This window comes from Purpureocillium takamizusanense, chromosome 2 (assembly GCF_022605165.1).
Source record: "Purpureocillium takamizusanense chromosome 2, complete sequence".
Taxonomy (NCBI): Eukaryota; Fungi; Ascomycota; class Sordariomycetes; order Hypocreales; family Ophiocordycipitaceae; genus Purpureocillium; species Purpureocillium takamizusanense.
Genome location: NC_063069.1, coordinates 830,445 through 847,005, shown reverse-complemented (window position 1 = coordinate 847,005; position 16,561 = coordinate 830,445). Strand labels below are relative to the sequence as shown.

The 16,561-nt window shown below is 58.1% G+C and overlaps 5 protein-coding genes across 6 annotated transcripts; 3 read left to right on the top strand and 2 right to left on the bottom strand.

Annotated features, from left to right (window-relative positions):
* The first annotated feature begins 355 nt into the window (after positions 1 to 355).
* Positions 356 to 1,873, top strand: JDV02_002073 (uncharacterized protein). The gene has a single exon (XM_047983060.1). The coding sequence runs from the start codon at positions 360 to 362 to the stop codon at positions 1,122 to 1,124; it is 765 nt and encodes a 254-aa protein (XP_047839029.1). The 5' UTR covers positions 356 to 359; the 3' UTR covers positions 1,125 to 1,873.
* JDV02_002072 (uncharacterized protein) lies at positions 1,329 to 1,868 on the bottom strand (the record flags this gene model as incomplete). Its single annotated transcript, XM_047983059.1, has 1 exon — positions 1,329 to 1,868. One exon carries the CDS (start codon positions 1,866 to 1,868, stop codon positions 1,329 to 1,331), a length of 540 nt encoding a protein of 179 aa, XP_047839030.1.
* A 3,390-nt stretch (positions 1,874 to 5,263) lies between the features above and the next one.
* On the bottom strand, positions 5,264 to 7,681 carry JDV02_002071 (uncharacterized protein). The gene is made up of 5 exons (XM_047983058.1): positions 6,890 to 7,681; positions 6,711 to 6,835; positions 6,531 to 6,656; positions 6,394 to 6,477; positions 5,264 to 6,343 (listed from the first exon to the last, which is right to left on the bottom strand). Exons 1-5 carry the CDS (start codon positions 7,379 to 7,381, stop codon positions 5,425 to 5,427), a joined length of 1,746 nt encoding a protein of 581 aa, XP_047839028.1. The 5' UTR covers positions 7,382 to 7,681; the 3' UTR covers positions 5,264 to 5,424.
* A 1,508-nt stretch (positions 7,682 to 9,189) lies between these two features.
* JDV02_002070 (uncharacterized protein) lies at positions 9,190 to 12,112 on the top strand (the record flags this gene model as incomplete). Its single annotated transcript, XM_047983057.1, has 2 exons — positions 9,190 to 11,266; positions 11,339 to 12,112. Exon 2 carries the CDS (start codon positions 11,390 to 11,392, stop codon positions 12,110 to 12,112), a length of 723 nt encoding a protein of 240 aa, XP_047839027.1. The 5' UTR covers positions 9,190 to 11,266; positions 11,339 to 11,389.
* A 1,355-nt stretch (positions 12,113 to 13,467) lies between these two features.
* JDV02_002069 (uncharacterized protein) lies at positions 13,468 to 15,160 on the top strand. 2 transcript variants are annotated; one of them, XM_047983055.1, is made up of 4 exons: positions 13,468 to 13,693; positions 13,824 to 14,639; positions 14,712 to 14,784; positions 14,853 to 15,160. In XM_047983055.1, exons 2-4 carry the CDS (start codon positions 13,903 to 13,905, stop codon positions 15,093 to 15,095), a joined length of 1,053 nt encoding a protein of 350 aa, XP_047839025.1. In that variant the 5' UTR covers positions 13,468 to 13,693; positions 13,824 to 13,902; the 3' UTR covers positions 15,096 to 15,160. The 2 variants fall into 2 exon arrangements, with proteins under 2 accessions (XP_047839025.1, XP_047839026.1); XM_047983056.1 differs by having other exon boundaries at positions 13,468 to 13,700; positions 14,712 to 15,160.
* Positions 15,161 to 16,561: the final 1,401 nt, after the last annotated feature.

Sequence of the window (16,561 nt, the reverse complement as noted above, 5' to 3'; positions counted from 1 at the left end):
ACGCAACATGACAACGTGCTGGTATTCCGACAGCCACGCGGAGGCCAGGGCGCATTGCGCCTATGCATATATTCACGAGCGGTTGCTATTGGACGTCGTGACTTCTCGTGTAAAAAGAGTGTAGGCAAGGCCGCTCCTGCTTCGCTCTCTCCGAAGCTGCTCATCAATGCAACAGGAGATGGTGCAGCTCAGTGGTACTACCCCTTTAGCTCGCGGCCCGGGTGCCTCGTGGCCGACGTGCAGGACTTGTTTCACTGAATGTGACGTGACTGGTTGACTGGTAGCAGCAACACGACGTAATTCGAGGGGGCCCCATTTCAACCCGGCTCTGCTGCTACCTACCTACTCGGCAGCAAACCATGCCAACTTCACTTCACCTGACCTCATCCCCGCACTTTCCACCAGCAAAGACACATACGCTTTGTTGCACAATGTCGGCGCCCAGACCGGAACCTGCTGAGAAGCAGTGGGTCACCATCAAGACCACTCTTCCGACCATCCCGTACCCTCCCCCAGAGTCGCGTCCGCCCATCATCACCTCGCGACTCCTCATCCGGCCACTCGCGGCCACGGACCTGCACGCCCTGCACGCCCTTGAGACGCAGCCCCAAGTGGTGCAATGGTCCAGCCGCGGCGTCCCCAACGCCAGCATCGAGGCTACCCGCAGGGTGCTCCGCGATAAGCTCGCGGACGACCTGGCCACGTACGAGGTGGCCATCTGCCTGCGGGAGTCGCCCGGGGAGATGATTGGCATAGGGGGATCGCATCGCCGCGTCGGTAACCTCGGCTGGCCGGTGCTCAGCTATGCGCTGCGGTTCGAGCATTGGGGGAGGGGCTACGCGACGGAGTTCCTGCAGGCGTTTTTGTCCCGGTGGTGGGCGCTGCCGAGGGACGAGGTGGAGTTGCGCGTCGAGGCCAGCACCGTCGGTAGAAGCGGCGACAGCGACGTCAAGGATGAGTGTGTGACGTCCGTGACGACGGAGCGAAACGTCGCCAGTCAGAGGGTCATGATCAAGAGCGGCATGAGCCTGGCCAAAGTGTGGAGCGAAAAGGACTTGGCCAGGCCCGACGAGGACGCATCCATCACAATGCTGGGGTTCACGGCGACGAAGCCCGCAGAATGAGATGAGATGCAACCCAACAAGTCGACGACAAGACGTTCAAAAATTCAAGCTATGCGCCGACCACGCTCTATAAAAGCACGCAAACCTTCTATCCCGCCTCTCCCCAGTGCGGCCCCTGACGCCTTGCAAAAAATCGCTCACCTCTCGCACGCAGCCTCCTCCTGCGACCCAGCAGAGTACACATGCAGATAACCCCCGCGGCGACTACAGCTCCTTGTCCAGAACGGTAAAGTAAAGGTCATCCCGCAGCGCCTTGCCGTTGACGAGGTGCGCGTACGGGAACGGCATCGTCCTGTCCGTCTTGCGGTACCCCCTCCGGACGTACCACGCGATGAGCTCCTCGCGCGGCCAGATGACGCACATCTCGATGCAGCGCACGCCCCAGGCCGTCCGGGCGTAGTCCTCGGCGTGCGCCAGGATGCTGCGCCCGAGCCCGCCGGCCTGGCGCGTCGGGTCCACGGCGAAGAGCCCAAAGTAGGCGAGGTCGCGGTCCTTTTGGAGGAGCTCGCAGCAGCCGGCGAGGGTGCCGTCGCTGGCGTCGTGCGCGACGAGGACGACGCCCGACGGGTGGTTGATCTTGGCGAGCATGCCGTCCGTGTCGATGCGCTCGTCGGCCACGAGGTCCGCCTCGGTGGTCCAGCCCGCGCGGGAGGCGTCGCCGCGGTAGGCGGAGCGCACGAGGGCGAGCACCGCGGCGGCGTCTTCGGCGGTGGCGGCTCGGAAGACGAGCGGCGTGACGGCCATGGTGGTGGTGGTGATGGTAACGTACGAAGTACTTCGTACAGTGACTGGTCAGGCTGCTCTCAGAGTGAGCAATGGACGGAAAGAGCAGAAGGCTTCGAGGGCCCGGGAATGTTGATTTAAAGAGCGCGACTCCCCAATCGTGCTCTTCAGAGAATATATATCGCTGGCAGAAGTTGTCGTGAAACCACCAGGCGAAATCCAACCAACGACATGAACACCATAATCAGATAAAAATTGTGCATGAGTCGGCGCTGGCCCCGCTCTTTCGGCGCCGTCTTACTCTTCGGTGTCGCCGGCGCCCTCTCGCGGCGCCCTCCCGGAGATCCGAGCTTGACATGGCCGGTGGCGGTGGTGGATACTGACAAAAGCGGACTCTTTCTGGAGCATTCCGAATCTTCAGAAGCTAGTTAGGTGAGTGAGTGAGTGTGTGTACATCCCCTCTACATATCCCCCTCCCAGACCTCTATATACATCTGCTCACACCGATGCAGTGACGACATCAATCATATGCAGTCATTCAGGACGTGGAATCATCACGTTGGATTGCTGACCATGCACCAGACATTGACAAAGCCTGGGGGGAATCAACCATGTGGTGGCAATTCAACACCCGGGCGCAAGGGCTCTCTTCAATTACTTCCTCCATCATTATACCCAACATGGCCAGACCAGACAGATGCCTGCTCGCCCTTCCCCAAACCCAATCCTCAATAGATGAATCCCAGGAGGGAGCCTGCAAGGCGGTCGCATTCTGTAAGGCCAGTCAGCCTAGCAGTCATTCATTGGGCAGCAAAAAGTGCAAGGCTCACAAGGCCATGCGCGCATGAGTCTGTACTACATACACAGCCTCGTTCCAGCACTTCTCCCGACCGCTGCTGCATGCGTTCGAGTGAAATATTTTCTGGGCGAAAAGCTGCGCTGGTCTCCCCCTCTCCTACCATCTTCATCATCGTCGTCCTCAAAACTATCCACAGTCCGCGAAGCACCGCCCAGGGTCCTTGTCAATTCGCGATTACTAGACGCACCGCCGCCGCCCCCCGGCCGTGAGCGGCATCAATGGCGGCCTTGGAGCTAGGCTGCATGGCCGAATACGACGAGCGGGATCAAGACGAAGAATTGGTGCCGCTCACTGAGGAACATAGCAACGATATACTGAACTGGATATCGATCGATATTTCCGCCCCCTGCAGAACACATGAACCTCCCAGGGGTGGGCTTTTGAAGGAGCGCAGAGCAATAGTAGAGCGCCGCTATCTCCCGGTCAGCGGACGGAACTATCCTGGCCCCTGGCAGATATGGAGCCTGCCTTGGTCAACGGCCGCAGCCTTGGTTGAAGACCCTACATTGCCACGCCCTGGAGCGACTTTTGGCATCGGTTCCCCAAGCACTCTGGTGCGGATTCTGAGTAGAGATACGGTTCAAACGGTCGAATTATTTGCCGGCCCTCTTGCACTGCTGGCTCGCAGAACTCCCACATGGCCTTCTTTGCCGAAATGCGTCCTATCTATGTATCGACACAGGTTCAGCCTCACGAGACCTTCCATAGCTCATGTCAGACGGGCATTGCTATCCATCATCAAGTCCCTTGGAACAGTCTTCAAACTTGTTGATTTCAAGAATCCAGGCAAGCCCACGATATGGATCTTGTCTCCGCGCCAGGCACTGGACAATTTTGCCAAATTCGCCAGTCATGACATGAGCTTCATGTGCATGTACGACGAAAATCACACTTTGAAAGCTTGCCAGATTCTGAGAAATAGTTTTCGGCCTGAGCTTCCGCTTTCAGTCGAATTCTCGGATATTTTTCGGCGGGCCGATGCCTTTTCCTGTGCATTGCCAGACTGGCTGCTTGCCGCCTTGAGATTGTCGTATGGCAACGCCGTTGACAAAGTCAAGGCGCGCCCGGATCTTCACGGGCAGCTGGGCTTACAAGCTCTAGCAGTGGTCGATGGTATGGGGGGGGAAAGAATCAACATTTTCGAGCTTGAAAGTATACTGGCCATGAGAATCGACGCATGGGGTTGCGACAGGAAGGCAATGCCGCCTGTCGAAGCTGTCATTGCTACGTGCTCAGGACTGATAGGGCTCGATAACGCCGGACTACTCCTGCGAACCACGTGCAACCATCCGGAGATAGCTTTTGATCCGACAGAGAGTTTCATGGCCAGGCTGGCCATAGAGTACTTATCCCTTCCTGTGTTTGGATCCGGACCTTGCATGGACATCTCAGAGTACGAACGCAGACTTGAGTTATATCCCTTCTACGAGTGCGCGTCTCGAAACTGGGCACCCTGGGCTATGAAATCTTTGAAATGCCAGGAAGATGCACAAGTCGTTCAGTTCTTGAAATCCAGGACCAACGCGGAGGCTGCTTGCCAGGCATATCTGACTCAAAACCATTCCCAGTCTTCGCGTTCCACCGTGGAGCCGTCTTTGGTACACAGGAAGGTAGTACATGGCGCGACAAGGATGCATATGTTGGCGGCATTCGGCTTGGCAAAGCTGTTTGATCTTTTGGTCGGAGAGGACATCAACGCACAGGACAGCTTGGGTCGAACACCCTTGACATACGCTCTAGAAATGGGCCACAGCATGGCTGTTAAGAAGCTCCTAGACCTTGGCGCAGACCCGACGGTCAAAGACGAGCTTGGGCGAGATCCCGAGCATTTTATTACGGACTCTGATACGAACTTTGATAAGGAGAGCGGTCAGATAACTCATCTTGGAATTCCATGTTGGCTTATCTTGATAGCAGGGCTTTAACGACATATCAGAGAGTTTCCTCTCGGTATCTGCTTCAGAACGAGAACCGGCGGCACAATAGTGTACAATACTAGCATCTCCGGGAATACTCGAGACCACGCACTGTTTTCCGAGGCATCGCGCATATATGCGACTGCCCGCGGCAAAGGCCTCCGTCGCTTCTCGCTCAAGGGCATCAGTTACGCACAACCCGTCACGTATCGGAGGATATTCCCCAATACGACCAATCGGGCCGCGACCACACAGCCTTGGTCTTCGTCTGAGTCGGACCTCCTGACGACATTTGATGGGCAGATGGAGATTGGCGCCAGGATCAAGCGCCCAAGTTGTTGCGAGGAAGACGACCGCGCTTGGGCTCATGCGCTTCTCACTGAACTGTCTCTGAGGCCGCTATCTGAAGTCGAGGGCCTTGGCCTCCGTTGTGTCGAGGGCTGGGCCATGGACCGGGTGTTGACTCTTGCGACATGTTGTCTAGTGATCTCTGGGATTATAGGAATAGTCTGGGCCACGGCTCTAGACAAGACTGCAGACGGGTTCGCCATCACTGGCTGTCTCATCGCTGCGGAAGCATTATTCGTGGCGCTGATGATGTTTGAAGCTCAGACACGTCCAGGGCGCGAATAGTCGCTTCACTTGTGGGAGCACCAATCATGGCTGTACTTTTCTTTCGTAGTGTATTAATTATATGGATTACCAGGACTAACCAATGGTGTATAAAACGCTCATTGTGGACGAGCAGAAGAAAGATGCCCGGCCTGGACTCGACGTATCCACAAACCCAACCAGCCTCCCGTCATTTCCTTTGCTTTTCTTTAACCATTTGAAGTACCTCATTATGCGACTCGGGATCGATCGTGTCCATAGACGACCGTCGGGTGCGCACAAATTTGGGCCAAGTGTTGGTCAGGACGAGGTACTTGATGCTCTTCTCCGCATCGTCAAACACCGTCTCGTCGAACTCGTCCGGGACCTCGCCCCAGTACTGAACTCGGTCTGCCGCACTTGATGTGGGTGCAGGCGCGATCAGCTCCGCGGTCGTCTTTTCCGTCGCGGCAGACGACGCCGTGGACATGGACCGCTCGACGGGCAGGGACGGGAAGTCGAACGGCGTGGCCGGGTCGACGTCGCGCTTCTCGCCCAGGAGCTTGCGAGCCGACGCCTCGAAGATGGCCTCCAGCTTCTTCAGGTCCTGTGAGGAAATGTTGATGGGGAACTCGGCGTCTCGTGTGCTGATGAAGCCAGCGTATATCCGCAGGGCCCGGTTGAACCGCTCGCGCACCAGTTCCCTCGTGTTTGGGTCTGTCGAAGCGCCGCCACGCACCGTAGGCGGCAGCGAGTTCTTCCATTCTGCGACGCTTGTCAGGAAGGCAATGTTTTCGCCGGAGAAGTCGCGCAATGCCGAGAATTGTTGCAGCGGCGCGGGGTTGCGCTCTAGGACGTGCTCGAGGGCGCTCATGGTGAGGATCGACTCGTCGGATTTGGTCGTCTTGACGGAGCCGTTGGTCGACTTCCAGCCGGACATGATGGACTCGACGCGTGTGGACGACGCGGTGTGGACGGACTTGCTTTCCGCCCTTTGGGACAGCCTGTTCTTGGACTCCCATTGTGCGATCGAGTCGAGCGTCTCCTGGCGAAGTGTCTGGTGCCGCATCACCTCCCAGCAGGGAAGGAATACGGTGAAGCCTTCTGTCAACATGATCGAGACGGCAATCCTAGTAGCTGTTATTCAGACGTTCGCGTGACCCCATCGCATGGGACTTACCATTGAGGAGGAATAAAGTATCTGTTAACGGGATCCATGCCAGGGACGTAGAGAGCAATCAGCCACATGGGCGCCGCGTGGAGACTGGAATAGGTGAGCAACGACATGACAAATGGTCATAAGAGAGCAAGACTTACTTGGACACGGCGCAGCCAATCGTCTGTACTCGCCAGCCCTGGGTGTCGTGAATGCCTCTCGACTTCCACAAAACCACCGGCGCGACGATCCACGCCCAAAAGAACTGCCAGAACACCGACGGCCACCTACTCAGTCAGCCCAAGAGTCCGAGCGGTCCGAGCGGAAGACACCAGACTCACCACTCCCATCCACGGCCCATCTGCATCTTCTGCTCCATCTCCGTGCCCGTCACCTCTGTTCCCGGGATGCCCCACGAGCTGTGCCACTTGCGAGACATGATGTACATGAAGACCGTGAGCATGAGCTGAATCGCCGTTAATCACGAGTGCGCTTGTAGAAGTCAGCCGCTGAACCTCACCTGCAGAAACATCCCGAAGATGACAATGGCGAGTATCTTGGCCGAGTAGTCCAGGCGTTTGAATCGGTCAAGCAGCCCGCCTGGTCTCTTGGAGCCGGCCCGGGCTTCCAATGCCTTCCCGCCTTGCTCGGCATACTTCCTCTGCGCCTGCGCGACGTGCAGGAATCGACTGTTAGACGCGTGGAACAGGGCAATGCCGAAGGGCAGGTAGATGCCCATGATCCAGTACTCGGCGTCTCCTGGCGTGATGGGGCCGAGGATGTAGCCCAGCTGAACGCTGATCCAGTAGAGATGTAGCAGCGTGATGGCGACGAGCGAGATGCCCAAGCCGCGCAGACGCAGGATGGGCGTCTCGCGGCGGGCGATCAGGTAGCCCATGCCGCTGACGAGGATAACGGTCCAGAGGCATGTCCAAGTAGCCCAGAAGATGCCAGCAGAGTCGAGGTTTGGCTCCGGCTTGGAGTCGGCGTGGACGCCAAATTCAGAGCCCATCGTGCTGTGTTTGAGTTTCGAAACGTTGCGAGAGCAAGTCAAGGGGCATCGGGAGGAGGCGTGTAGCCGACCAAGCGAGGAGCGTGACACCGGCAAGCCGACGCCGAGGACAAAATTCGATAGGTAAAGGTTCACCCTCGGGAAGAGCCGAGCACCGGAGTTCCCCAGTCGAGTAATAGCAGTAATAGCAGGCGTATTTAGTGCAAGGTCGTACAGGCACAAATGCGAGCGGTCCGCGTTGGGGCGCAGCCTGATGCGACGCGGTTGCCAATAAGCTGCTGGGTCGGTTAAGGAGTGGATTCAACGGGATCAACAAAACAGGCGTCCGGTCAAGCCATGGGCGTCAAAAGCGAAAGCAAGACTGCTTATAAGTCGGGCCGCCTCAACCAGCACGAATGGAAAGAGAGGGAGTTGGCCTGCCGTTGACGGAAGAGGGTCTGAGCATCGAGGACGAAAAAGAAACATCTCTTCTGGTTCGGCGGCGGAGCCCGAGCTAGGACGAGGGAGCGAACGGCTAGGCTTGCTTTTCAGAGACAATTCGCTCGGAGGATCGAGGAGCCAGGCAAGGGTGCACACTGAGTCCCGGCTGTGACGCTTAACGCTGCCTCCGCGTGGTAGGTATGGCATCCCCTCCCCGCGCGTGCCAGCGTGTTTTCCATGTCTCACGGAACAGGCAACTCGATCTCTCTCCCTGGGGACCATCCTGTCTTGCACAACGAGCCCAGCAGATTTAGGTGTCACGGCGACGGCATCCCCCCTTGCACCAGACGTCGTGATCAAGACATGGGCTACCTCGTCAGCTGCCCCGACGTTCATGTTCGCATAATGCGGGCCTGCGTCAGCTACATCAACTTGCCTCCTCGGCAAGACGGCCGGCCGGGGGCTTGAAGGACGACACTGGAGCTGCGCCATCGAAGGGGGGGCCCAACTTCCATGTTGCTGGTCCCCGGGGAGGGAGCCGTGGGGGGGTCTTCCAAGACCGTGCAGACCCCGCTACGTAACCGCGCGACCGCGTCTGGACGAGACACACACAATGACACAGAGGGCCCGAGATCCCCCAAGGTTCATGATCACACGCTGGGCTGGGTCCCCCCCTGTCATCAGTGGACGACTCTTGTAAGACGGAGGGGACTGGAGGGGGTGGTGCTCTGCTCCACAGGGTTGCGCCTGGACGAAGCTGGAGATTTGGACCCGGAGAGACGGCGCCGGGACGGACCTGGTAATAAGGAACTTATTACTTCAACGGCAAGGGCGTCCACGATCCACCGTTCCCGCGCCACTGCCGTAGGCGCCGCGTCGAATCGATCCCGTAGCGCCTTGCTTAGCGCCTGCTCCGTTCGCGAACTGCCGTACCGTGGTTCTTCGGACGCGGTCAGTGGCTATGATGCAAACAGACCAGTGGCGAACGAGCGTCATCAACTGGTGCTAGTGGTAGTAGACGGCGTAGTCCACCTCCAGCAGGTGCGCGGGAAGCGATGGAGCAGTGCGCAGCGGCGATATCTGCGGTTGGCAGCGGGCGGACGCGGGCCACGGCCGCTGTGCTGTAACCCTCGACAAGGTCTCTTGTTTCAGATATGGCCAGGGCTGCTGCCGGCCTGTACCCGCCGAGGACGTGACACTGTTGTTTAGAACAAAGGCCTGCCTCATCCGGAATTCGGTAGCACAGGATGGAGGGGAACGCCAGAGATGTCCTCGCCCTGTTTCCCACCCACAGCCCTGCGCGCAATGCTTCTTTTTCGCGCGTACGAAGTATGTATGTATCACTGATGTATGTATGCATGTACTATGCAGGAGCAATCTCGGGCGTTGGCATGACAAATTGCTGGCCAAGCCCCCTCCTCCTCCTCCCCATGCAGGAGCCAGGGGACGTGCTTGTGCTCTGCCTATGAACTGACTTCTGCAGCCGTTGGAACAGCGGTTGGTCGCGCCTCTGCAGCTGTCAACCGACACGTGTGATGGTGCTCTGCCAGGGTTGCGGCCATGCACGGCGACGTCTCGACTCGGCGATGCGCATACAGGACGTGCGTGGGTCAAAATTAGATGATCAGAAAAGGCAAGTCGCAAGAGCTCTGCGTTCCTCTGCGCCCTTTCTTCTTCACATGCAGGTACAGGCATCTTGTTCTCTTCGTTGTACAGGGGCTGAGGAGACCTTGGCAGCGGCCGAAGACTAAAGGAGTCGGACTGCAAGAAGGGGCAGGCGCCGACAACAAACATCGTCACCTCACTAGCATGAATCATTGCGCCGGGCGCTCAACCGGGCTATCGGCTGGTCAAAGAGCCAGCAGCAGCACAACCCTGCATGGCGCCTCACGGTTTGGGTTTCTGGGTCTCACCCGTGCCGCCCCGCCCGCAGCTTCTCTCTCTCTCTCTCTCTCTCTCTCTCTCTCTCTCTCTCTCTCTCTCTCTCTCTCTCTCTCTCTCTCTCTCTGTCGGCTCCCTTGTTGATCCTGGCCGGCCCACCTCCGAACCTCCTTGCGCCCCTCCCTTTGTGATCGGCACCAGAGCTGGTTCCTCCAGCGCGCGCCGAGTCTCTTCGCCAGACTCTCGGCCGGGTCATCATTGGTAGCGAGATTAAAGGGCGACAGGTTACTCGGTTCAGGCTGCATGTGGCATCTTCAATGTTGCCTCCCGTTCACCTGACTTTTTTTTTTCTTTGTTTATTTGTTGTTCATGTTGTTGACGAACATTTAAGTCGTACTAACTGGGCTATGCTTCATTGCTGTCATTTCGCACCTTGCCGGGTCAGCCTCCAGTCGCTTCAATTCCATCCTCGATGGCGAAGGCTTTTCTCTGTCATGACGATGATTGCACCGGACTAAGAACTTTACGTCCTAGGCAGTGCCGTTCACTCCACAACGGGTCGGTACCTTCCATTTGCATCCGGCGTCAATGGCATGACTCCTATTGCTTGAGACGTGACCGGATAGCAGCCTTCACAGTCATGGCAACGGGTGCGCATCAAAGGTAGGCTCCAGACTACCCCCAGAAGAAGAGAGAGAGGCTCTTCAGCTGCTCTGGCATCTGGGTAGTTGAGCGCGCCCGATCACAGCTACACCAGACTCTCGCGTTGACCTGGGTCCGCCGACAAGGAATCCCGGCATGGGCACAAGGATTTGTAGGCTTTGTGGGAACAGATGGATTTATACATCTTGGGGGGACCACAGCCGCCTCACGGAAACCGGTGCGCGGCATTGCGTGCTGCAGGACTTAGGGCATGATGTGATCACGTTGTCACACGACGTCTTTTGGAACCGTGCGGCGTGCATGCCCACACCAGACGGATCACAAACAGCGACCCGAGATTGTTGGGACGCGGTCCCAGCGCTCCGGTAAGACATTGAACCCGAGCAACTGGAAGAGGCACGATGCGGGGCGGGGGAATGATCGACAATGGGTTGATGAAGACCGCAGAGAGTCCGCTCAGTAGCATTGAGGCTTGGTGTGAAGGTCAGGTTGGTGTGAAGGTGAAGGTCTTCGGCTCGAGGAACGGAGCTGGCATAGCGTCACACGGCCACAGCGTCTTGGCTGATTAAAACGTTTCTTCTTTCTTCGTGTTCTGGGCAGGGGCATGGAATGGTGGCCTGCACCATCGGGACGACAGACCTTGCCGGACGGATCACCTGGGACGAAATGTGATGGCAAGGACGTACTTCTCCGGACTCGCTTGCCTCCCACTCCTTGTCGCCGTGGCCGACGTGATGGGAACCCGCGACGGGAACCGAAGTCGAATTGGCCCAGGCAGCAAAGGCTACATACAATGTGAGGCGTGGAATGAGAAAACAAACGGTTTCCGGGAGTCATGATATGTGATAGAAAGATGCCCCGCAACAGCTCATCTAGACTCTGAACTAGCAAGTTGTCGACCACGTTGCCCCTCACCTGCAGGTTGGTGTCTCTCTCCTCTCCCGCGCTCACACCTGGACCTGCAATCGCCGAATTCCTCAACTGCCGACATAGCGCTCCGGCCGCCCTTCCTACCCGTTGTTGCCACAACCAGAGAGAGAAAAAATGGCACCCGTGGTCGTTGTCTCCTCCAAGAACCCCGTCAAGATCGAGGCCGCGCGGCAGGGGTTCGCGCTCATGTTCCCCGGCGGCGGTGGCGGCGACGGCTTCGACATCCACAGCGTCAGCGTCCCGTCGGGCGTACCGGAGCAGCCCTTTTCGGACCGGGAGACGCTCGACGGCGCGACGAACCGGGCGAACAACGCGCGCGCCGCCGAGCCAGACGCGGACTATTGGGTGGGCATCGAGGGCGGCGTCGACGACTCAAGACACGACGGTGAGGCGCCACCCGCGACGACGACGACGACGACGACGACGACGACGGACCGCTGGGTCCGCGGTGATGACGGAGCGATTACTACTACTATTAGCGGTGATGGTAGCACCGATCAGCAGGCCGACGGCAGCGGCAGCGGCAAGACAACGGCAGCCGCAGGCAGGGGTCCCATCGAATCCTTTGCATGGGTCGTCGTCATTGGCAGGGACGGGCGCGTCGGCAAGGCGCGCACGGCGGCGTATTACCTCCCCGAGGAGACGGCGAAGCTGCTGCGCGAGGGCATGGAGCTGGGCCACGCCGACGACCTGATCCACGGCAGGACCAACTCGAAGCAGCGCACCGGGTCGGTGGGCATCCTCACCGACGACGCTGTGGACCGGGCGGGCTACTACACGCAGGCGGTCGTCCTGGCGCTGATTCCCTTCAAGAACCCGACGCTGACGTTTGGGTGATGGAGTTGATGCGGAGGTCATGGGATGGAACTGCGGATTAGAACAACTCATCGAAGCTTTGGGTTTCTCGGCTTGTGGGAGGCTCACGCCGTTGAGGTCGCTTGGACCTTGGTGCTTCATATACCTCATACATCAGACGATGGACGGGTGTTTCCAAGTCTACCCTTCGGCGCATGATGGTCAAAGCGCAAAGTAGAGATGTATGTTACTTGATGAGTCGCCATGGACTCTTAAGGCCGTAGTCCGAGCCATTACTTGCCCAAGACCTACCAGATGGAGTCCGCGATGTACCTTGAACAGCCCTCAGCATGCTCACGCGACATTGAGTCCAGGTCACCCGAGCCGCACATCATCGGCGGCAAACAAGATTCTCGAGGAAAACAAAAATTAGCAAACGGACGGCATGGATCCTTTCATGACAGAAACAAATCACAACCGTGCGCGATGTAGTCAGGTCGCTTCGGACGAGCAGGCCTTCTCTCAGCCAAGATGTCGCCGATAAAGTGCCTACTTTGCAGGGGATCCCATGCTTCATGATTCTCATTCCGATTATCTTTTCTTTACACCTTCGCAGAATACGGCCTTGCCAACTCGCGAAAGGGCCTTGCGAGATCAGCTCATGCGCTTTGCCTCGGCTGTGAATAGGCTCAACTGGTGTATTGAGGGCTTAGGGTAGCCCCTATCCACGGTCTGCGCGAGAGATGACTTCAAGTTGCGCCATGCATACTTCGCACCTCGCACTTTACCAGCGCTAAATGGCTCACACGACATGGTCTACAGCAGACTCTGGAATGAGACCCGATGAACCAGCCTCCATCCGAAGCCCTTGCCAAAACGCGTTTCAGCCCAGGGATACGACGAAGCTGGAGTTGCTCCCAGTCGACGCCTCGTGCATCCAAATAAAATCCAACCGCCGCCCCGACGCTGATGTCGGCCGGCCGCCAATCAGGAGACTTGTCACTGGCTCTCTCGGCTTCGGATCGCGCTTCCCCGAGCCCGCGCAGACTAGTCTTCCGACTTGGCGGCGAAGATTTTGGCTCATCGGCCCGCCACGCCGTCGCCCGCACACCACCGGGCTCCCGCGACGACTCCACCGTCCGCCCCCCATGTCATCCGGAGAAACGCGGCCGGTCAGGGCCTCACGTGGAGTGCCTATTTCTCTGTCGGGGGTTGAATATCAACAACCCACGCCCGATATCGATCTCGGGTGGTGAAGGAACTCTACATCTAGATCTGAGCCATTGAGAGCTTCATCATCCATCAACCGACTTGAACGTCCTCTTCAGGAGGCGGGCCCATCGAGATGACATCCACCATGACCAGAACGTCAACGATGATTGAGCCGGTCGAGGCCATTGAGTTATCCCGCCCTCAGGACAAACGCTTGGAGCCATCACCACCGCGGACCGATGAGCCAACGCCCAGCACCCATCAGGGCCGCTTCGACCGCGCGACATATCTCAAACTCATCAGCGCCGGCTTTTCCTTCTTCGTCGCCGGCGTCAACGACGGCAGCCTCGGAGCCCTCATCCCCTATCTCATCCGCGAATATGCCGTCAGCACTGCCATTGTGTCCAGCGTGTGAGTAGTGCGCCTCCCTCCCTATGTCCCCTCACTCGACTCCCGTCCGAGGTCAGGTGTCTCCAAAAAGCCGTCAATAAAGTGCAAATGCAGTGCAGCGCAGCCGAGCTGACAGACGCGGAAAATACAGATACGGCACCACGTTCGCGGGATGGCTGACCTCGGCGCTCACAAACACCCATCTCTCGCAGTCGCTCGACCTGGGCGCCATGCTCGCCCTCGGCGCCGCGATCCAGATCCTGGCGCACGCCTTGCGCGCCTGGAACCCGCCGTTCCCGCTCTTCGTCGTCACGTTCTGGCTCGCCAGCTTGGGACAGGCGTACCAGGACACCCACGGGAACACGTACGTGGCGGGCGTCAAAGGTGCCCATCGATGGCTGGCCTTCATTCACGCCATGTACATGGCCGGATGTCTCGTCGGACCCTTCGTTTCCACGGCTGTCGCGTCGGCGGGCGCCACTTCGAGGTGGTACCTGTTCTACACGGTTCCCTTGGGCATTGGCGTCGTCAACTTGGCCCTGGTGCTGGTTGCATTTCGCGATTCCCTGCGCTTCAAGAGGGCCGCACCATCTGGCGACGAGACCGGTCCAGAGAGCTCCACTGACACGTCGACCGACGCGGCCGAGGCCTCGCAACGAGTCTCTCGCAACAAAGGCGCCATGATGCTCATCAAGGAGACCGTCCGTCTTCCGAGCGTCTGGCTCCTCAGCACCTTCTTCTTCTTCTACCTGGGCGCCGTGCTGACGGCCAGCGGCTGGGTAGTCGAATACCTCGTCGATGTGCGCAAAGGAAGCCTATCGCAAATGGGATACGTTCCTGCGGGCTTCAACGGCGGCGCCCTGCTAGGGCGGCTCCTGCTGGCGGAGCCAACCCACCGGTTTGGTGCCCGGAGGATGGTGTTTGGCTACGTGCTCATCTCGATTGCGCTGCAACTTGTATTTTGGCTGTGCGCCTCCCCCTTCCGTGCTGTCGCATGCGCCACATAGCCATACGTTGCCGCTTGCTGACGAGAGGATAGAGTGCCAAACATTATTGCGGCATCGATTGCTGTGAGTTTCATTGGCTTCTTCACAGGGCCGCTCTTCGCAACCGTACGTAACACTAGAAAAACCATGGGGCATGGCTTCCGTTCCTTAACGCGCATCGCTCACGATTGCAGGGGATCTCTCTTGGGTCGAAGCTCTTCCCGGCGCATCTCCACTCGACGGCCCTTGCGCTCCTCTTCGTCGTTGCCCAGATGGGAGGCTCTCTGTTCCCCGTCGTCACTGGCGTCATCGCGTCCAACGCCGGTGTCAAAGTCCTGCAGCCAATCCTGATTGCCCTGCTCGCGGCCACGGCGATCAGCTGGATGCTCGTGCCGCGACCAAAGGAGTCTGGGAACACCGAGCTGCATCAGGAATAGTCACATGCATTATGAGCAACATGTGCCTAAAATGTAGATGTATATATGGAGAGCAAAGAGAATGAATCTTTGAATAATGTCGAAAGACTGGCGTATGACCTGATCCCGTGCTGATCAAAAAGTCCGTGGATATCGACACAGTGGTGACGCGGCCAGGCACGTGCAGCTATACAATCAGGACTCAACCAACGTTGAATACGAAGACGATTTTGGATCACCCAGACGCTGGAGCTGGCCCCTCATCAACAAGCTCAAGGTCCAAGGAGCCACTAGAGGCTGCCTGCTGAGGCGGCGGGTGACGGAGGGAGGGTGCGTGCCGCATGACGGCCAGGGGTTTCGCATTGTACCAGTGGCCAAAATAAAAACAGATTCCCCAGACCCGTCGATCTTGCTGCTACTACTCGCTGGGCCAGTGCTTTCGTACCCGCAAGGAGCCGCTCCCTGCGTCTGGCCGCGCGACACTGCCGGGCGAATTGGGGCCCTGTGGTAGGCACTTCAAGCTGTGGATGGCTGTGCAATACGAAGCTCGTGGCATGCTTGATGCACAGTTATTACTGGGTTGCGTTTCGCAAAACGTACAAGATGTGCTGGGCGCTTGGCATCATGCACATGGTACAGCTCAATGGGTGGATCAGATGCCAGCGCGCCCTGTGGCCCTTTGAAGCTGGACCTGGACCTGTTCAATTACGCATATGAGAGAGTCTCGCGATGTGGGTGGAAACATGCAACAACTGTTTGACGAACCCTGTCCTTGCACATACATAGGGAGGCCCCTCTATCATATTTTGCCTCTCTGCAGGTCAACCAAAACATCTGCCGGGTCACATTCGAGGTGTAACATGTAGACTGGTTATTACTCTGCAGGGAAAGCACCTGAAACCATGAGCACCTCTCGTCAGTCAGACGACATGCTGGTATGCATTTCGCACAGCAGGACAGGTGCAACGGATGCGGAATCACTGAATCGCATTGCCTGCCTCGACCGCCCGCACGGCCAACACGAATGGCCGGAGATAGTGTCGAATCGGCGACAGTACTTGGTTACTCGATGCGTGTCGTGTTGGTGAACCGGGTCGAGCGGCACTCGTGTGGCGGCAGAGTTACCCATCCACCTGCAAGACAGGCCAGGCAGAGGGGGAGAGAGCCCTCGAAAGTTGCGGTGCTACCCCCTGCTGCTGGGATATGTGTGGATGGGCTTTTGCTGGGGCTTCACCTGCAAACATGGGTCAGGTCAATGGCGACGCGTATCCCGACCCTCAACTGTGCGTGTAAAAACTCTACAGGTCACCACGTTCTCCTTGCTCTGCTAATGTCAATCTTGGATGGGCCATGACCTGCTTGCTGTTTTTAAGCCTCAGGTGCAGCAGTTCAATTATCAGTCGACTGCCTCGTCTTCTCCACCCATCGAGCGGCTCGAGACATCTTGCGACGCGCTGGCGGCGGGGGGCTGACTTGAGAGGATCAAG